The following is a 17,609-nucleotide window of genomic DNA, read 5'->3' on the forward strand; positions in this document are numbered from 1 at the left end:
CCAAACCAATAAATTTCCAGAAGAGAAAGCTGTATTCCACTGTACCCCTTGCAGCATCAATAAAACTGACAGCCAAATTCTGATTCCAGCATCTTTATTGCTGGGGATAATGCAGTGTGGAACATATTTTGGAGAGTGTTTAACATAAAAGCTTCAACAGAACCCTTCAGAGCTGTTTATTCATGCACATGGAGCCCAGAAGCTGGAGTCCCTCAGCAGGCAGCCTCCTCCTCCAAATGGGGGCATGGTGTGACTCCCAGAGGAGCAGTTTGGTTCAGATTTGACCAGGGAGGTTGCCTGAGCTTTTGATTGATGTAGGGAGGAGGGATGAGGAGCAAAGGTCAGACAGAAGTGCAAGAAGCTGTAGATCATGCAATGGCAATCTCCAGTGGCTACAGAAGCAGCCCTGGTGCAAGCTGAAATTTTGCAGAGTTGATGTTGATGCTGCAGAGCAGGAAAGGCAGCAGTGGGGAGAGTGAAACTAGAGCCTCCTCTAAAAAGAGACACCAAGTGAACAGCAGGTGACTTTGTTGATGTGGCTGGGTCAAGAAAGAGTCCTGGGGGCCAGGGAATGGGGAGAGAGGTGGGGTTAGGCAGGTGCACTGTGCTTTTCACAACAGATGTGTTCCCATGAGGCAACACAGACAATGTGGTCCTGTGAATCCAAAACCATTTTCCCTACTGACTTATATTTTTTATTTCAGAAATGTCACATCTTCATTTCTGATTTGTCATTGATTGGTAGCAGTTCCTAAACATTCAAGTGTCTGTCTCCAGAATTTATTAATAAAGTTTATGATTTGTTAATAACTGTTTGAATGTACTCCCTTTGAAGGTACCCCACTCTCTAATGGATGCACCTATGATTCTTTCCATGATGCCAGAAACTTTTAGCAATGTGAACAATGATCTTAATAACCCTGCAATTCCATTCCTATATACATACATTGAGAAAAATTCTCAAACTGATACTTAAAGGAATCTTTTACAAACGTTTTCTTCACAGCATTGTGGCGTCAGGGGATTGGAGGCAACCTGGGTGTCCATTACTAGGTGAGGGAGTAGATAAAATTTGGACAGTGCACACCTAACTGAATAAGAGAGCATGTAGGAGTGAGAGTCTAAAGGCACACAGAGTAGCATGGGTGGATCTTCGAATCATGGGACTGAGAGAAACAAGAAATTACTGAGATATAATATACTGTTTGCAGAATTAAAATATATGTACACCAAACACTAGATATTAACCTCCTCCTGCACGTGAACATATGCTAGGATTGTTACCTAAGGTGAGTTGAGAGGAACAGAAGTGGGAGAAGGAGATAAAATAAATAACTAAAAACAGAGAGGGACTTTGAATGGACTAGTGATAATGTTACTTAAATGAAGAAATATGACCAACTTAACCCTCTCTACTAGAGAGACAAATGGAAAATAAAAAGTTTTATTTTGACGTATTGACTGCCTGCTTGCTTACCTTTCTTCCTCCTCCTTCCTTTCTCCCTTCTTCTCTCCTTCCTTTCCTTTCCTTTCCTTCATTTTTTTTTGAAGTTAGGCATACTTGTATCCCGGTAGTTTTGTGAACTATTGTGGAAAGGTCTAGTTGGTATCGTTTGATATAGAGCAGAAGCCAAGGAGAACTGAGGGCAAAAATGCCTAAGGCAAGGACAGTTCAGCAGCTCTGCTCTCCAGGGTCAAAAGAGGAATGAAAGCTACGCATAAAGCAAGGAAAATAAAGGAAGGACAGAGCCCTTTCTGTCTCGGCAAAAGAGGGTGACACACCACAACTATGCACCTCAGATGGGTGGTAAAGAATTAGGGTTACTGGGCAAATACGAGGTTAAACTTGCAGGGTGGAGAGCTCTCTCTTGAAAGGTGAGATGGCTGTGGAAAAATATGGCTGTGGAACTATGCAGCTACTTAAATTTATTATATTTTCACAGTCTTTTTTTGCAGTTTAGAACTTTTGTTTTTAAATAAATTGATGATGCAACGCAGGTGGCACCTTGCCCGAGTGCCTTTGCCACAGATGTTGAAACAAATGCTTCAATTGGATTACAAAGGCTGCATTCGCTTCATCAGCTTGGAGCCTCCATCTACTCATTAATCCCATCTGCAGGTCCCCAACCTTCTGGTTGTGGGTTAAAGTTGAAATCGAAGCAGTCTGTACTCCTTAGGGCTGGAATTAAGTCATTCACCCTAGTGCTGGGATCTTGTGATTGGTCATGACTCTGGCGAGGATTTTGCATGGTCTAAACTGGACCCAATAATATTAATATTTGGAGGGCAGGAGTGCACCTGTAATGCCTCCCCACATGCTATGCTGGTGTTTGTTTTTGTCTTGATTTCTTATCCTGCAGCTTGCTTGGTCTCCCCAGAATCCATCTAGGAGTAGGGCTTCTCTTAGTTCCTGCCTTCTCTTCTCAATCACCAGATCCTGATCCCTGTGTCTCTACCCCTTAGGGGACACTGCTGCCCTAGAACAGTTCCTGGTTGCTCTCTGATTAGGATCAAGCTAGTATCTCTTACTGCTTCATTCTAACTTTCAAACTGGGCCTCTTGGCACAGATGGTGACCCTGTGTTGTGACTGCCCAGTAGAGTTGGGTTACTTTCTGTAGTGGATACTGTGGTGGGCTACCCAAATCACTCTTTAGTATGGAGGCACCAATTTCACCAACTGCTAGGAAAGAATGGGTGGTTGCAACTCTCAGCTGAGTTGCTGTCCTAGAATTATGCTCACAGACTGATGTGGTTTGTGTCTGTCCACCCAAATCTCGTGTCAAATTGTAATTCCCAATGTTGGAGGTGGAGCCTGGTGGGAGGCAGTTGGATCATGGGGCAGATTTCCCCTTTGCTGCTGCTGTTATGATAGTGAGTGAGTTATCATGAGATCTGGTTGTTTAAAAGTGTGTAGCACCTCTCCTCTTTCTCTTCCTCCTGCTCTGGCTACGTGAAAATGTGCTTGCTTCCCCTTTGCCTTCTGCCATGATCGTAAGTTTCCTGAGGCTTCCCTAGCCATGCTCCCTGTACAGCCTGCTGAACCGTGAGCCAACGAAACCTGTTTTCTTTTTATTATTTATTTATTTATTTATTTTATTATTATACTTTAAGTTCTAGGGTACATGTGCACAACGTGCAGGTTTATTACATATGTATACTTGTGCCATGTTGGTGTGCTGCACCCATCAACTCGTCAGCACCCATCGACTCGTGATTTACATCAGGTGTAACTCCCAATGCCATCCCTCCCCCCTCCCCCCTCCCCCTAATAGGCCCCGGTGTGTGATGTTCCCCTTCCCGAGTCCAAGTGACCTGTTTTCTTTTTAAATTACCCAGTCTTTGGTATTTCTTTATAGCAGTGTGAGAATGGACCAATACACAGACCAAGATTGCTACCTTACCCAGGATTATGTCTTCTCTTTTGGGCAGCCCTCATCCAATGACTGGACAATGTATAGAATAAAAGCTCAGCCCCCTTGCCTCCAGGTGGGACTACTCAGAAGGACCATCCTATCTTTAGGGCTTCTTCCTGTCAATTCTTACCTGGGCCCTGACTTGATCCCCGTCCCAGCCAAATCCAATTGCCAAGCACTCAGTGCAGCTGTGTCAGAGTCCAGTGACAGGAAAATTTACAGCATCCAGATAAATCTAGTTACCTTAAAGAAGATAATGCCACCCTATCATATCCTCCTTAGTGGTTTCTAATGTCTCCTGGGTACCCAGGATTGGGGCTTCGGCCCCTCTTCTTTTTTCTTTTGAGTTTAATAACACAGATGGCCTTGGAAGGAGCCAATTTGTCGAGTTTAATTTTTGTTAACTAATCCTCAAACTAATGTTACCTGGAGAGCTTCAGTCAGGAGGGCTCTAGTGTCCCCCTTGAAGAAAACAGATTTGTTTTGTACATTATATGTATTAAAAATTTAAAAAAATCTGGAAATCCTTGCTTATAAAGACCTATCAATTGGGAGACATATGCACTATCAAAGATATCTTTGTTCTATAGAAGGATTTACTGCAGGGTTACTTTAAATAGCAAACTCCCTGGGTGATTGGAAAATAGAGTTCAATTGACACACTCTCTCTTTTTTAAGGACAGGTACTGCATAAAGCAAATTATAACTGTAGGTTTCTCACCTCCCCTTGGTTTTTCAGAGCTTGAGGACAAGATGTTTCCCAGGGCAGGGCGGCCTTCTGAGGCCCTCAGGCTGAGGAGGAGCAAAGGGAGAGAAGAGCCAGGGAAGAAATACAGCACCAATCTGGAGTCCCCAAAGACTGTATAGGGTCTTTGGTCACTTGCCAGAGCTTTTACTTTTCCTTCTGCCCAACACATGGCAGAAGTGAAATATTTTTATTCACTACCTTCTAATTGTTTTTAAAAATGCCAACTACATTATTGATTTAAGAAAGCTACAAACATCAATTCATTTTCCACAGATAATGAGTTTATTGCTAGAGCTACATTCTGAATTCTAAAACACTACAAAATCAGATGAAGGGAAAAAAGAGAGAAATCAGAGACAGTTAAAGTTTTTTTGCCTAATGAACTTGTTGAAATGGGAGGAAGTTTATTTAATTATTTAAATTCAAAAGAATTTGGTGTTTTTATATTTATTAAGATCTTGCTCTACACTTAACAGTGTCTTAAGAAGTTCTGTGTTCTTTTCAAAGCTGCTCACAATTGTAATAAACTTGCTTTCATCTTAGAATAAAATAAAAATAGCTTTCCTCTTTTCAAATGATTTTAAATCTTTGAGCTTTCAAAGGCATCGGTCCATTTGGTGGCTTCATTACAGGGAATGTCTTCACTTTTGGCCTATTGTCTTCAGCATTTACCTAGAGGGAGCTGAGGCTTCAATGTTAACTGAAATATGAAGTCTGTATAGTTGAACATCCAATATGTTAAGCTTTACACCAGAAAACTTTGGAACAGGCTTTAAAAATACATCCAGGTGGTTTTGATTATTGTTGATGGCTCCCTGCAGTTACTGTATTAGGCTCAAGGAGTCAGAGTGAAAGGGCTACTTACAAGTCATTTGGTCCAACCCCTCACTTTACAGAGAAGGAATCTTAACTGAGGAAAAGGGAAATGACTTTTTTTGAAACCACATGGCAATTCAGAGGCAGATCTGGACTAAAGCATTGGTTTCTTCCTTCCTGGTTTGGTGCTGTTGTCCTCCAACAATCAAGTCACATCGGTACTGTTCATTTGGATGTTTGTTGATACACTCTACTACATGACCCTCTGTTTTTTGTTTGAAAACAGCCTCCTGAAAAGAGCCATCAGCTTCTTGAGGACATAACTCAGTTTCAAGATGCAGCTCAAATCCCTGCTTCTCCATGAAGCTTTGGAGCCTACCAGAATGATTTTTCTCTTCCTCTATCCTCCTCTACACTTAATTACTATACTGTTTTTTTCCCTTCAATATTATTTGAGAATTTACCAGATGCCATGCGCAAACATTTCTTCTGTTCTCCCATTGAACACCCAGTCCCTGGTAGATTCTGCTTTTCACCTTGTCTCTTGCTTCCAGCCCCTTTATTCCTTACCCACTGCTACTTTTGGCCATTCTTTTTTCCACCTGGACTATTCTAGAGTCTCCTAATTAGTTTCCTCTCACTCCATCATTGCTTTCCCCTGACCAATCTAGATTACTCTTCCTGACAACTCCTACTATGTCATTCTCATGTCAAACAGCTTCTGTGCCTCCCCCTCGGCCAACCTATCTACAAATGAGCCTTGCATTCAAGACTCAATCTTTATTCACCAGTTGTATCACTCACTCTTGCCCTCATGTAACCAACACACTAGACTTGAACTGTCTCATATGGCAGCCATTAGCCATATGTGGCCACTGGGCAGTTGAAATATAGGCCAGTCTGAATTGAGATAAGCTGTAAGTATAAAATGAATACCAGGTTTTGAAGACTTGGTAAGAAAAAAGAATATAAAATATCTCAGTAATTTTTGTATTGATAGCATATTGAAATGAGAATATTTTGTACATACTAGACTAAATGAAATGTTCTATTAAAGTTAATTTCACATTTTGAAAACTTTTTAAATGTGGGCACTAGAGAACTGAAAATTACTTGTGTGATTCACATTATGTTTCTACTGAATAGCACCTCCCTAGACAAATCAAACTATTTGTACTTCCTGAACTTGACTCACACTTTCCTGATGTCATTCACAGTTCCTACTGTTTGGCACATCTCCCTTCTCTGCTGGTCAAATTCTACCCCAGATTAAGGGTCCATCTCAAGCACTATATACTCTATGGAATGGGTCTTCATCACCAGTGGCACTTGCTTTCTTTCTTGAAGCCACATAGTGTGGTAGTTACGAGTGCACACTCTGGAGCCAGCCTGAGTTCAAATCAAAATTTCATTCCACATCTATAAAATATGTATAATCTAAAAAATCTGTATTTACATGATACTAATATAGCATGCAGTACAAGATAAGGACTCAATAAGTATTTTTATTAATAACTCACAGCTGCTTACTGTGAACGATTTAGGTCACCTAGGCTATATTTAATGACATCTCTATTTCCTTGGCAGGGGGTAGGGGTGGGTAGTTTCCAGATTTTGGAATTGATTCTTCTGTTTGTCATGGGTCAGTCACCTTTAAGTCTATAGCATACTTATGGCTTATTCCTAAATCTTGACTTTCCTCTGATTAGGACAACTGAGAGGGAGAATATATATTCTCAATTGGTACCTTTCTTTTGGGCTCAGATATCTCTTTTAGGCCTCTCTGATAGCCTTTTAAAGATGTGATAAAGAACAACCTTCCAATAAATATTTCAACTCTAGAGAGCCACTCTGCAGATTTAGCATTTGAGCATTGATTGTTTTAATGTTCAGTGAGTTGAAACTTTCCCATTGGAGAGTGCAATTTGAGTGACTTTCCTCTAAGACAGCCATTCCAGAGCACCCAAGAAGGTGTGAGGAGTTATCATGTAAACCAAGATGTTAAGAAGATTCCTGGATAATGGATTTTTCAAGTCATTTGTACAACAAGTAAATTAAAAATATGAAGCCTTAGAGGAAAATGGTAAGTATATCTAAGCCCTTACTCAAAACCCATTTAAAGTTTTCTAAAGAAACAAAGCAAAATAACCCAATCTCTATCTCCTTAAACTAGAATTTGTCTAGCAATAAGATAACATGACAAGAATAACTCTGGTAAATAAAACTACATGTTGGATTCTCCCTGGGGAATGTCTGTATCACCTCTAATAATTTCTTGAAAATATTTTTCAGAAGCAGAGAATATTATGTTGTCAAGGCAGTGACATTGCAGATATGCTTCAGGAAGCTCTTTCATTAAAAGCTTCTCTTTCTCAACACTTAAAAACTTTTTTTAAAAGTAAATGTGTAAAAGCTGGTTGAAACTGATATACTACGTGCTTTTTTAAATTATTATTATTTCTTCTTTTTTCTTTCTTTTTATGAGGCAGAGTCTTGCTCTGTTGCTGAGGCTGGAGTACAGTGGTGCAATCTCGGCTCACTGCAACCTCTGCCTCCCAGTTCAAGGGATTCTCCTGCCTCAGCCTCTCAAGTAGCTGGGACTACAGGCATGAGCCACCATGGCGGGCTAATGTTTTGGTATTTTTTAGTACAGACAAGGTTTCACCATGTTGGCCAGGCTAGTCTCAAACTCCTGACCTCAAGTGGTTCACCTGCCTCAGCCTCCCGAAGAGCTGGGATTACAGGCATGAGCTACTGTGCCTAGAATGGGTTTGAAGTGCCTGAAATTACTGGCATGTTTTCATGTGTCTGTTGGCTGTATGAATGTCTTCTTTTGAGAAATGTCTGTTCATATCCTTTGCCCACTTTTTGATGGGGTTGTTTGTTTTTTTCTTGTATATTTGTTTGAGTTCTTTGTAGATTCTGGATATTAGCCCTTTGTCAGATGAGTAGATTGCAAAAATTTTCTCCCATTCTGTAGGTTGCCTGTTCACTCTGATGGTAGTTTCTTTTGCTGTGCAGAAGCTCTTTAGTTTAATTAGATCCCATTTGTCAATTTTTGCTTTTGCTGCCGTTGCTTTTGGTGTTTTAGACTTCATGAAGTCCTTGCCCATGCCTATGTCCTGATTGGTACTCACTCGCCATCAGAGAAATGCAAATCAAAACCACAATGAGATACCATCTCACACCAGTTAGAATGGCAATCATTAAAAAGTCAGGAAACAACAGGTGTTGGAGAGGATGTGGAGAAATAGGAACACTTTTACACTGTTGGTGGGATTGTAAACTAGTTCAACCATTATGGAAAACAGTATGGCGATTCCTCAAGGATCTAGAACTAGATGTACCATATGACCCAGCCATCCCACTACTGGGTATATACCCAAAGGATTATAAATCATGCTGCTATAAAGACACATGCACACGTATGTTTGTTGTGGCACTATTCACAATAGCAAAGACTTGGAATCAACCCAAATGTCCATCAGTGACAGACTGGATTAAGAAAATGTGGCACATATACACCATGGAATACTATGCAGCCATAAAAAAGGATGAGTTTGCGTCCTTTGTAGGGACATGGATGCAGCTGGAAACCATCACTCTTAGCAAACTATCACAAGAAGAGAAAACCAAACACCACATGTTCTCACTCATAGGTGGGAACTGAACAATGACATCACTTGGACTCGGGAAGGGGAACATCACACACTGGGGCCTATCATGGGGAGGGGGGAGGGATTGCATTGGGAGTTATACCTGATATAAATGATGAATTGATGGGTGCTGATGAGTTGATGGGTGCAGCACACCAACATGGCACAAGTATACATATGTAACAAACCTGCACGTTATGCACATGTACCCTAGAACTTAAAGTATAATAATAATAATAAAAAAAGAAATTACTGGCATGTGTGCCTTCACTTTTTAGTAGCTCATCCCCTCTGGTAGCCACCATTATGAGGTTGCCTGTATCAAAAATGCCCCCTTCTCTGGAAGTACCTCAGAGCTGGTCGCATTATGGTGGAAGAATCTTGCTGGCTGAGCAGATTGATTCTATGCTGAATGTGCCTGGGTCAGTCAGATTCTTCTTTTGGGAATTTGAAATTTATAATAGAGGGACAGAGAGGAGTCGTTTTTGGAACTGACTCCTTGTAAATCTAGGGAGAAGCTCCCTGAGCTCCTTTTGCTAAGATGCCAGATATTATCCTTACATCTTCACAGCATACTTCTACCTCCTTATCCTTCTATTAAGTTAATCTCTTATGATTAAAATGGTCAGAATTGATATCTGGTGCTTGCAAATGAAAAAAGACTTATCCAGAGCCCCACCCAAGGTTTCCAGGGTGAAGTAATCCTATTATACTATTCTATGGACAGCCCAAAACACAGGGCATATGCTGGTGCTCAGTGAGAGGACCGAAGGCTTTGAATAGTGATTCCTCAGTGGCCTCTCTAAGTTGGCCAGAACTGAGCTTATGGGATAACCATGTTAGCCCAGTTGCCCCTATAGAGAATGAGCCTTAGAGCACTACACAGTTCAAATGACACTTCCTCTGAGGCCTCTTTGTTACTCTGGCTAGAAGAGATGATTCCCTGCTTTGAACTCCTATCTTGTTTATAACCTTTGTCTAGCATTTATCACGTTCTCCATTTCCCTGTAGTCATTTAAGAAGAAGATACCTCTTCTACATCTGGAAGACTATAAGCTCCTGGAGGGCAGAGATGGTGTCTTTGGATCCTGCACGCTATCTTGTACATTTCAGTACATAGTTCCAGAGTGGCCGACAAGTCTCACCTGAAGGCTTTCTGTGTGTCCAGTCTGAGGCTTAGGGATGGGGAAAGAGGGGAGGAAAAGATCCAGAATGGGTTTGGATGCTCTAGCTGGGCAGACACGACCAAAAACAGCCTATATTCAGGTATTAGGAGGTATGTGTCAGAAGCAGCTCAGTCTGGGCTGAAAAGGCCAGAAATTAGACTCAAGGCAATAATAAGCTGTGCTATTTTGGGATTCTAATGTATTCACTTTCCAGGTTGAGAAGACCTAGTAGGTCATTTTCTCTAATTAACACCTCCCAGGAACAAAACTGTTCCATCAGGCTTGCCCCTTGGATGACAGATATTTACTGTTCAACCTCACATATGGGCTGTGGGTTTTTTAGTCTTCTCTGCATTATCAGATTATTACAATGATACCTTGTAACTATGTGAAAACTGTACTTCCATACTTTTGGCTTTTTTTGTCTCATTTATCTTCACTATATCTGGCCCCACTCAGGGACAGGAATCTTCACGTCCCTTTTACAGACAGCAAAGGGATTTTATCATTGAGCCAATACCTACAGTGCAAATTATGGAAAGGAGACCTGGTGCTAGAACCCAGTTCTGCCCAGTCTGTCCTGTTGATCAGTTTGAATAATTCGGGGACTGCATTGGACCCTACCCTGTCACACCAGAGCATCCTCACCTCTGTGGGCTCAGAAATGCTGTCTGCTGCTACTCATGAGGTGCAATTAGGAACCCAGGAGTAGCATAACCTCATTACATCAGAGTCAAGGACAAATGTAACAGCAGCAAGGGATTAAATCTTCATTCTGAAAGTTGAGTTTTATTTATAAATTGTACTTTTCTGAATGTGGCTGAGGCGGCATTAAGGAGCTGAGGTTCAGGGCGACATAGAGAGCAGCTGTGAGTGGTTTGCCAGGAGGTGGTGTCATCTCCCAGTGAGGCAGAAGCTGGGAGTAAATGAGGACCCTGTGGAGAAGCAGCTAGAAGCTGCCCACCAAGTCAGAAAGCCCACCTGTCTGGTGGGAGGGATTATTTTAATTCCCTTCATAAGAAAAAAAGCTGGGTGGGAATTTGCTAAAATCCGCATTAAGTATGATTTTTCTGCAGCCAAGGGGAGCTGCCGGAACAAAGCACATATGCTCCCATGGAGCCAGCCCTCTCGGCTGTGGAAGTGAGCAGCAGGGCTTCTCTTCACCACTGTGACTCAACTGGCTTTAAAACCTCAAGTGTAAGATCAGAGTTACACATGGCCAAGACACCATTTGGTGCAGCCACTCTGGGAGATTATATTTTGGAAAGAGACTTTTGTTGCCTCATTTCAAGATGTGAAAAGAAGCCAACTGAGGGGCTTAGGAAGAAGATAGAGGTGGGCAAAAGAGCAGAACTGGAGCCCTGAATTAATCTGACTTACTGCTTTTGAAATACAAAAAAAAATGAAGGAAAAAACCCAAGGAATTATTGCTCTCCAAGGAGGAAGCTGGGTCCAATGCCAAAGGGATCTGTGTGTGAACCTTTTGGCTCTACACTTGCGTTGAGATTTTGGGAACTCTGTTGCTTGTTTTTTAGTCTTGCTAGTGGCTATCATTCACTTTCCCCAACAGGGTGGTTTTTAAACAGATAAAATCTAGTCCTTCCTGAGCTTCTCCCGAGGAGTCTGTGTATCAGCAAGGTCAGGTTTAAGAGTTGCCTTGAAGGCATGGCTGCGAGAGCTGAGTCAGAGCTAAGGTTCAAGATTAACCTCAACCTTGGGCCTTTGTTTCCTTAGGGGTGGTTGTGGTGGTGGTGGGGGTAGGCTAGGGAGGTAGGACATAAACTTTCTTAATTCTGAGATTTTTGGCTGGCCCAGATTTAGGAAAGCTGAGGGTAGGGCCAAGCTGTCTTACTTGCAAGAGTGTGGTAGTCTTCTTTCTGTCTGTGGATTCTTTCCTGGGGGCTGCTACCTTGTGTCCTACAACAGGAGCCCATCTGTCTCAGTTCAGTCTGCCTTGGTGGTTTTTGTTTTTCAGTTTGTTTTTATTAAGGAATCTTGGGGCTGGGGATTGATTCTTCCCTACTGAGTGAGTCTAAAAAAATAAAATGAAAACAATCTAGATGGAATATATTAATATAGGTAAGCTTCAGGTCTTGCTTCCCTGAAGTTGATATGTCTGCTATTTCCCATTCAAATGATAGACTGGAAGCCTACAAATTCTATTATAGGACCTGGATGCTGAGATAACACAAATAACTCCCTTCAGAACCTATAGCATTTTCTCACTTCCCCATTTTCTAAAATGGAGATTTAAAAAATAACATTTAGATGCAATACATGCTAGCTAATGTAGACATGCTTCTTTTTTGCACAAGTTAATTGCTCCTATTCAGCTATCTCAGTTTAATCATGAAACTCAGTAAACACTTTAATTATACTACATGCGAAATTCTGGGAACCCTGAGTTGAATGACACTTCTTCAGGTGGTTCTTACTCTAGCACAATGACTCAAAACCAAGGGGTGGGGAGGAATTGCCTCCTGCCCCCTCCAGGGGTCATTTGGCAAATGTCTAGAGATACTTTTGGTTGTCACAATTTGGGAGGGCAGTGCTCCTGGCCAGGGATGCTGGAAAACGTTCTACAAGGTACAAAACAGCTCCCATAACAAAGAATTATCTGGCCCCAATTGTCAATATTGCTAAGATTTGGAAACCTGCTCAGACAGAAGAGGCACATGTTGAACAAATGGTTGCATTTTGGTGGGATATGTACAAAAATATATGTAATCCCAGGATATTGAAGTGAGTATGTGGATGGGGAAGCTGGAGGTAGAGTGGGGGTGGGGCAATGGGCATCAGGGAAGGCTTCATGGGGAAGTGACTCCTAATCATGGTTTTTATTTAATGCCTTTGCAACCAATCATCAAATAATGACTTTCACTGAAAGCTTATTAGTCAAGATTGGGATTTTGTTTTTCTTTTTGCACAACCTCTGAGTAATCAAAGCTCCCAACTTTATGTGTTTTCTCTTGAGAAATATTTCCTCCCCAAAGCCTGGGAAGAATTTATTCAACCTTATTCCTTGGTTCTCAGCAAGGAATCTCTAGTCGACTTTAACCTGTGGTTCTTCCACCAGGACCCCTCTTTCCTTCTTCACACTTCAGCTTCTTAACACTTGGCCCATGAAGCCTTCCCTTGGAGCCTTCAGTTCACAGTGATTAATTCATTCTGTGAATTCCTTAGAGCCTCGTTGTCTCTCTCTACACCTGTACCAATCTCTTGGGGCGGGGCGGTGTTTCCACTTAGATTGTGGGCTTCTCAAGGACAGGAACCACACCCTTCACATGTACATCCCTCTACGGCATTGAACACTGTTTTGGACTCTGATTTACACTGCAAGTGGGAGGAAGAGGAAGACACTCAAGAAAGATGTCAGGAAACAGTAACGCTGGATTGATAGGAACATTGTATTAGGTTGGTGCAAAAGTAATCACGGTTTTTGCCATTGAAAGAAATGGCAATTACTTTTGTACCAAGCCAATATCTTGCCAAGGCCTCTGGATTATGTCTTATATCAAAGTCTAAAAATTTAATTTCTGTTCAGTAGGTACAACATGCAAAAAAGAAATTGCCATAATTATTAGCATTTTCTTACTAACATATTTTTCAGAAGCTGTTTCCGTATCAAGCAGATCAACCTTTCTGTTGTCATAGAGACAAAGATCTTTATATAACCATGGGCAAGGTGAGATTTTTTTCTTCTCCTCTTTCCAGTTGCCTAGAACTAATATGAAAGGAAAGGAAATTTTTTAAATCAATTTTTTCTTTCATTTTTTTTCCCCAATTAAAATGAATGAAATGTGGGAGGTTATTTTTTGTATCACATTTTAGATTTTAAATACCTATGTTTTACATAAAATATGGAAGGGGAGTAAAGATTTGAATGATGCCATTTTCAAAATTTGTAAGCAGTGGGCTTGGCAGTGATAAGCAGCTATAATCCATGTACCTTGTTTTTATTCTTCTTCTTAAACCAAATAGTGAACTTCGGATGGAGGTCTTAGAAGGTAAGGTTACTAGGACCCCAAATGACTAAAGCATAAACTAACATCCATTGAGGGACTGATGCTGACTCCTAAGGTGCTCTGTGGTACTTGCCTCCTCCAACCCTGAGAACTTGGAGTGCTCCCCTTCTCTCTGCAGAGGCAAAGTCTATTATAATGTAGTGCAAGACCACATCCTCTCCTCCTGGAAGACTTACCTCATAATTTAAGCTTTCTTTTTTTTATGAACTGATAACTTGCCATTCATAGCAGTTTTCTGTCTCATAATTACTGTTTATCATTTCATGCATTCAACATCAAGAAAAGAGGATTTCAGTATGAACCTGTCCACTTTTCCTGTCCTTTGTAATATTGAGTTATTCCTTTACCCACGGTCTTCTTCCCTCAGGACTGAAAACTATCCTTATTCTTTCTAAGATTAATCTTTCCCCTCTGTTGTTAGACTGATGCTCTCCTCCTACCACCACTGAGATCTGACTCTAACAATTAACATTCCTCCCTCATTCCCTGTGTCTTCAGTCTGTCCTCCATGGATTCCTTCCTGCAGTCCTCTTTGAGGAAAAATAAAAAAACTTTCTTCAATTCTGCTTATTTTCCATCTGCCTCTGGGTTTAGGATTTTAGTTTTCTGCCTTTTTGCAATAAATAGGTGTTATGCATGTTTTGGGGGGGTAGGGAAGGGAAGTGTACAGCACAAAGACATTTAAAATATACTGTTTTGTATCTAAGATGATACCTGCCTGGAGAGCTGTGCCTTGGTTCTCAAACTTTAGTATGCATCAGAATCACCTGAGGAGCTTGTTAACATGTAGCCTGCTGGACCCCACCCCTGGAGTTTCTGATTCAGTAGGTTGGGGCTGGGGCCTGAGAATATGCAGTCTAAAATTTCCCAGGTGATGTTCATACTTCTGGGCTAGGACCATACTTTGAGAAATATTGCCTTAAAGTAACAACCCTCCCTTTGCTTAACATGCACTTCTCTTGTCATATGGATGTTGGTGTCACTATGTTGTACCAAAAGTTATCTTGTTTCAGCCTGCATAGGCTCAACCTCCACAGAGTGACAAGGGCATCTCTTGAAAGAGGAGGGCATCTCTCAACCATCTGGTGCTCAGGAAATGCAACCTTGTGAGGGTCACCACGCTTGGCTAAGGAGGCTAAATGACTGGCAGAGGATGTTCCTGGTGGTGGATGCTCAGGGTCTCTACCCCCAAACCTAGTCAGCCCTATCAAATATTTTTGAGGGGTTCTAGGATTCTTGAAACCCTGCTGAAAGGCAGCAGGAGAAAGTGGGATTTTTAAAAAAATTAACTTCAGCCTTTTCCTGGGAAGGGGGTCCCTTCCTGAGAACAGCACGTGGCAGCAGGAGCCCTTGAGAGATCTCACTGAAAAGCCAAATTGAAAAGGAACTGGGACTTGGCCCACGCATTCATGCCCCCAATGGGAGTCCTTGCTCAGTACTAAGAAATTGAGTGTGCGTTTGTGTGTGTGTGTGTGTTTTATTAAGAAAGCAGTAGTTTTTCTTACAAAGATGAGCAAATTTAAAAAGATAATTAATAGATAAAATCCTGAATTGCTACTCAATAGTTGTGGGACCTTGAGCAAGTTATTCCTTCTCTTTGGATCTCAGTTTCTTCTAATCTGTATGATAAGTAGCAGGCAAGTGAGAAAGTCTGTTCATAGTACAGTCATTCTTAAGAGCAACATGGCAGGCTTGTCGGAGACGGACCAGGGCTGGAACTTGGAAGGCCTATTCCATGGATTTGTGGATTGATTGAAATAAATTCTATCAGCATGGTCCATTCCTTCAGGGAATGGAGCTGACAAGATAATTAATGGAAACTAATTAATATAAACCCCTCAACCCTTAAACTGTATCTCTCAACCTCAATTATTCCCAGAAGGCCTTTAACTTTTCCACAGGAAGAAGCCTGGCTTGGCAGGGAGGGTGAGTCTCCTCCATTAAAGGGGTCCCTGACAGACTCTTGGGGGCTCAAAGGAAATGGCAGAGGGGGTGGTCTCCTTCCTTCCCCAGCACAGAATTCCATCATCTCTAATTGTTAGAACATGATCAAGACCGCTACCAGCCTTTTAGATACTCTTGTCTTTTGTCCTTTTTTCCTTTCTTTTCTTTCCTTTTCTCTTTTCACAGCTGTATTGAGATGTAAATCCTATACTATAGAATTTAAAGTGGACAATGCAGTGTTTTTTAATATGTTCACTTGCAACTGTCACTACAATCTAATTTTACAAAATTTTCATCAGCCCCCCACAAGCCCATACCCACTGATTAGTAGTCACCCACTGTCCCTCCCATCAGCCTCCCCAGCCCTGGCAACTACTAATCTACTTTCAGTTTATATGGACATTTCATGTAAATAGGATTATAAACTATGTGGCACTTTTTTTCTAAATGGGAGAAAGGAGACTTGATGACACCCTGATAGAGTAGTAGTGCTAAAGGTCCTCCTTCTCCTCTTTACCCCGTCACTCTGGAAACAACAGCTTCCGCCTGCTTGCTGATGTATACAATCCTTCAATCACGCCTGTGAGCGTGGAGGGGGTGCGCGGGTGCCAGCGGCAGAGTACAGGGCCTTTGGTCCATTAGACCACGAGACTGAAGTTCAAGCACATCTGGGCACGGCGGAGCAGCGGCTTGTATGCTCACTAAGATGCCCGTGTGACCGCCAGCAGTCAGTTGACAGATGAGGTCACCCTTGGTCGTAGGGCCTGAGCACTCCATTCCTAGAGGACCACAGGGTGCCAGAGCCCATATTCACCTTCCCTGACGTGGCTGGCCCAAGGCTCAAAGGCCTATAAGATTTCTCTGGCAGAGACCCCTGCCAGAGGAGTTGAGGAGCGTCACACCCATATTCCCTTCAAGTAGCGGCAGAGATCCGGCCTTTTCCTGAGGCTCCTGAATAGTTCTACTCCCGCAGCCGCAGCCCCAACCGGGGGGAAAGAGCGGGGCTGGGTCTCAGGGGCATGGGGTGGCAAAAACAACCAGCAAGCTTTGGGTTCTCATCGCCCTAAAACGTGGGGGAAATTTGATAGGGCACAGCGTCTTTCTCCAAGCTTCCAGGGAAAGAGGGCCAAAGGAGTAGGGAGGGCAGGTGGCATAGGCGATTGAGGGTCCTGTATCGAGGGGGCTGCGACGGGAGCGCTGTGTACTCACAGTCGAGTGAGACCGGCCGTCGGGCCGGGGCAGCGCAGGGCGCCGTCGGGCGCGCAGTTGCAGGGCTCAGGGCAGCGCGCCTCGCGCAGCGCTCGTGGCAGCAACGGCTGCAGCAGCAGCAGCAGCAGCAGCAGCTTCAGCAGCTGCAGCGCCGAGAACCGCTGCTTCATGGCCGGCGAACTGGGCTTCTGCGGCTTGCCAGTGTCTTGGACGGCCTCAGAGTGCGGCCCGCACCCCTCTCCCCGCCCCTTGGCCTGCCCTTCCACACACCCTTCCCTGCCGGCCCGCCCCTGCCCTCCGCCTCTTACCGCGCGCCCCGCTGAGTCTGCTCTGCCTTGACCTGCGACAGGTGCCCGGTGACCCCATCACCTCCTTCCTGCTACTTTCCCCTGTCTTGCCCCCTACCATCTGCAAATGGCCCTAGCTATAGGAGGTAGATTTAATGACAAATGTTTTGGATTAGAGGTAGGGAGTTCTGAGTTGAGTGAGTTGTGATACTTCCCGGATCCCTTTTATTTCATTTGTGAAAGGGTCCGATGGATACTCGCTATACCCACATCAGAAGGCGTAAGAGTGCCCAGCTCAGCTATTTCTCCTCTCTCTTATCCTCAGCCAGCCCCTAGTCCTTTCC

The 17,609-nt window shown here is 42.9% G+C and overlaps 1 protein-coding gene across 1 annotated transcript in view; it reads right to left on the reverse strand.

Moving 5' to 3' along the window:
• Positions 1-17,195, reverse strand: part of LHCGR (luteinizing hormone/choriogonadotropin receptor) — a 64,870-nt gene extending 47,675 nt beyond the window's left edge. The window contains exon 1 of the mRNA XM_023223823.3: positions 16,979-17,195. Within this exon, the coding sequence (XP_023079591.2) occupies positions 16,979-17,148 (170 nt within the window). The 5' untranslated portion in view covers positions 17,149-17,195. The remainder of the gene's footprint in view (positions 1-16,978) is intronic.
• Positions 17,196-17,609: the final 414 nt, after the last annotated feature.

The sequence above is a fragment of the Piliocolobus tephrosceles genome, chromosome 15, assembly GCF_002776525.5.
Source record: "Piliocolobus tephrosceles isolate RC106 chromosome 15, ASM277652v3, whole genome shotgun sequence".
NCBI classification, from domain to species: domain Eukaryota; kingdom Metazoa; phylum Chordata; class Mammalia; order Primates; family Cercopithecidae; genus Piliocolobus; species Piliocolobus tephrosceles.